At 34.2% G+C, this 3625-nt stretch overlaps 1 protein-coding gene across 1 annotated transcript; it reads left to right on the top strand.

Moving 5' to 3' along the window:
- Window positions 1-2985: 2985 nt before the first annotated feature.
- Window positions 2986-3619, top strand: LOC119643969 (the record flags this gene model as incomplete). The annotated part of the gene is made up of 2 exons (XM_038043484.1): window positions 2986-3194; window positions 3263-3619. Coding segments are annotated over exons 1-2 (492 nt in total), but the record flags the coding sequence as incomplete, so codon positions are not given.
- Window positions 3620-3625: the final 6 nt, after the last annotated feature.

Raw genomic sequence — 3625 nt, 5'->3', positions numbered from 1 at the left:
ACATTAAACGATTTGTATTAAAAAAAATATATGTATATAAACTTTTACCAATTTTCCTTTTTATACAAATTTAAAAAACAAAAAAAAAAAATAAATAAAAACACTTCGTGAATGAATTGATGAACAAATAAATATTTGATTAAATCCATAGTGAAAGTATCTCTTACATTCTCCAAAATCGGAATCCTTAAAATATTTCAGGGGCCGAATCTCGAATAACGACCACTAGGTTTTTCGCATTCTTCTCTCCAACTTCTTTCATTTGATACTCATATCGCTGGCATTAAGAAAAAATCGCGGTGCCGACCATATTCATTTTAAAATTAACCTATTTTTAGGCAAGTAATATATCTTCACTTAAGGAGGGTACCAAATATTCCATCTTGTTTTTGTTTGCTTTGTGATAAAAATTGAAACGAATAAAATTTAGTTACTCGTAGCTTTGTGTGGGGATGGCCGGCCGATTGATTCGATTTTCGGACCTAGAGAGTAAAGTGTTTCGTAAAGCAAACGTGAAAAACTTCAGCCTCTAACTTCAATAATTTCCGAATAACGAGCAAAAATCCTGAAATTTGAAATGAAAAAACACGTGAGTTGCTTTCAGTTTACGCTCCATTGTGGGCTTTTGCTCTGACCAATATGGGCCACTTTCAATACCAACATGTGTGCAGAAACTTCTGCCAAGTTTGAAGCCGATGGCTTCATTTTGCGACCAGGAGAGTGCCAACAACAACACACACCACACAGACGGACAGACATAGCTTAATCACTTGAGATTTTCACGCTGATCAACGATATATATACTTTATAGCGTCTCTGAAGTTTCCTTTAGATGTTGAGCCTCCATTCCCTTCAGGGGAGCGTATAAAAAAAAAAGAAGAAAAAATCGCAATCTGCAGCTAATCGCTTTGGTCTGGATGAAGAGCGAAAGGGAAGTGATTTCACCCAAAAGCATTGCACGTAAATGTCTTAAGAATATTGAAACGAAAGACTTAATTATCTTTTTTTTTCACGTATACATAGAACACACATGTAAACCAGTTTTTAAAATATCGTTTTTCAAGTAACCGATGTTTCTGGATTTTCCGAACTTGCTAAAGATTAATTAATAAATAATTAAAGTTAAAAACAAAAATCTCCCGTACTGTAAATTGGCCTCCATTTTATTGGTCGAAAGAGCAGCAATATTGCTTTACATATTAATAAAAAGTCGGTTAATTTTAAAAAGATCTAATAGATGTTAATTCTTATATAATTCTAAACCTTCTTCTACATCTTAATTTAGGCTGCATTACTTATATATAATTAGAAGAAGACAAGGAGAAACATTAGACTTTCAACGCAAGAGCTTGATTTGCTTCGCACTGAAAGCGTTTCTAGCGTCTGAAACTTGGATGTGATAGGGATGGTAAGCAAAAAAATTAATGACCAAACGAACTTCTTAGAAAGACGAAAGCTGCGTAAATTTTAAAATTCATTTAATTAAAATCGACCCATAAGCCATTGCGGCCCAGAAGAATCCTTTAAATGAATCGCAAACAAAGCACGAAGGATGACTGGCGGAGACCACAAAGTGCTCGAAGCATGATTGAGTTAAAACTCTTGAACAGTCTAGACTCATGGCAAATCTTTAACGTTGCAATTCTGATCTTTGCAGATATATTAAATGAAAACTTTAATGCTTACATCATCCTGCTATATGCATCGTTAGCCCTCGAATCAATAAATAGTTACGCGTGTAGCGCTGTATGGAGAACCAATTTGTGTAGAAACGCCCCATTTGGATTATTGAAATGTCAGTAGAGTGATCTTCAGACAATAGAAATTTTAATAAACACCTTTCAATTTACTAACAACAGTACAAATAGTTAATTATTAAAATTGCGAAATAATTACATTGTGAAATAATAAGAAATTTGGGTAATCGTGTAATATTTAGCATATAAAGCAATTCATTCATTTTTATTTATATTTTTCAGTTCAATTATCAAAAGAATAAAAATACCAAATAACTGTTTTACATACATACACGCAGAAGCAACCAGTCATTATCTATTATATACACTATCGCTCTAAATTCTACTCCCTTGTGCGCATACCATCTCTAACTGCACTAAATGTAAAGTTCGCCCATCACTAATTTTTACTCAAAAATAAATTAAACTATTAAGTGCTTGCAAAAGTTTTGATCAGCGACTTGTACACTTGTACTTGTCTATAAATGGTAAAGAAATGGGAAATACCAGTATACATAAGGCTTGAATTCGAATGTATGCCGACACTAATCATGAGTCGCGCATAATTTTTCTTCTTTTAAATTCATTATTTTTGTGGTTTATTTGAAGGAATCGGCTGCCGAAGCCCACCAAACATGTTGAGAGACTTATGGTGATGCGGCTCCACCATATCCCAATTGTCGGTTTTGAATTCAACGGTTTAAAAATGGCGACACGAATTGATAGTGTTGATGACTGTATATCGGGCATCATTATTATTTGATTGTCCCAAACGTGCTTAGAAGATGACATTTCAGCTTACATTTTTTGTGAAGATAGTTTTCTAATTCTTTCTTTTTATAAAAGTTATATAGATTTGAAAATGATTGAAATATACGAGGAAATGCGCTACATAACGCTTTTTTACCAAAAAGGAAAAAAAATGGTGAAGTGCAGGGTAAGAAGGCTGTTAGTGAGAGAGAATTTCGATATCAAAGCTGCATCTCGCAATCACCGGAAAAGTCGTTCAAATTTTACAAGATTCGAACGCAAGCTCTCAGGAAGTAGCGGTGGCACTAAACCTCAACCACATGACAGCACGCTGCAAAAAGAAGCTAGAAAAGGGGGCTAGAGCGGAGACTTTTCAATATTACTCATTATATTGCACAAAGTTAGTTTTTACATATTCACAGAAGCTCTCTACCAATTCTTCCTTGCACATCGTACTCCACTTTTTATCGCCGAATATTGCTTGTATACCATCTTTAATTTATCTGAGTATTGCCATCACTAATATTTTAATGGAAAATAAATTAAAATATATTCACAAACGTTGAATGAAAAATGTCTTTGGATTTACGGAATCAATGTCGAACATGCCTTAAGACTGATATTAAATTGCAGAAGTTGACTGCTATGATTGACGGAAAGGCTGCAACAACGTACAAGGATGCGTTAAAGACTCTGGCAAACTTCTTGGTAAGTTGCAAATGTAAATATTGCTGAAGAAGTCTTGTGTCATACAGATAACCGTTTTTTTATTAAAGTTTAAAGCTGAATATGAAGACGAAATGCCGCAAAGAATATGCGATGGTTGTTGCCGTAAACTGCGGTCGGCCCAAAATTTCATTATTCAAGCAGAGGAAGCTAACGACAAGTTAATACGAATTCTAAAGGATATACAGCAGATGCCTTCCCTAAAGCAATTGGATTGCTTGAATGAAAATCCCATTGAATTGTCCAGCACTGTTGAGCAATGTCTGCAAATCAAAATGGAGGTAGAAAATTTTGAGAGCGCGGAAAAAGACTTAAAACAAATAGACAATTGGATTGATAATATTGCAATTAAAAATGAGCCACAATTTGATGGCGAAAATCAATTATTAAAGAGCGTTGAAAAGGATGCTGAA

Source organism: Glossina fuscipes, unplaced genomic scaffold (genome assembly GCF_014805625.2).
Source record: "Glossina fuscipes isolate IAEA_lab_2018 unplaced genomic scaffold, Yale_Gfus_2 76368, whole genome shotgun sequence".
Taxonomy (NCBI): Eukaryota; Metazoa; Arthropoda; class Insecta; order Diptera; family Glossinidae; genus Glossina; species Glossina fuscipes.
This window is presented reverse-complemented; position numbering and strand designations above follow the sequence as displayed.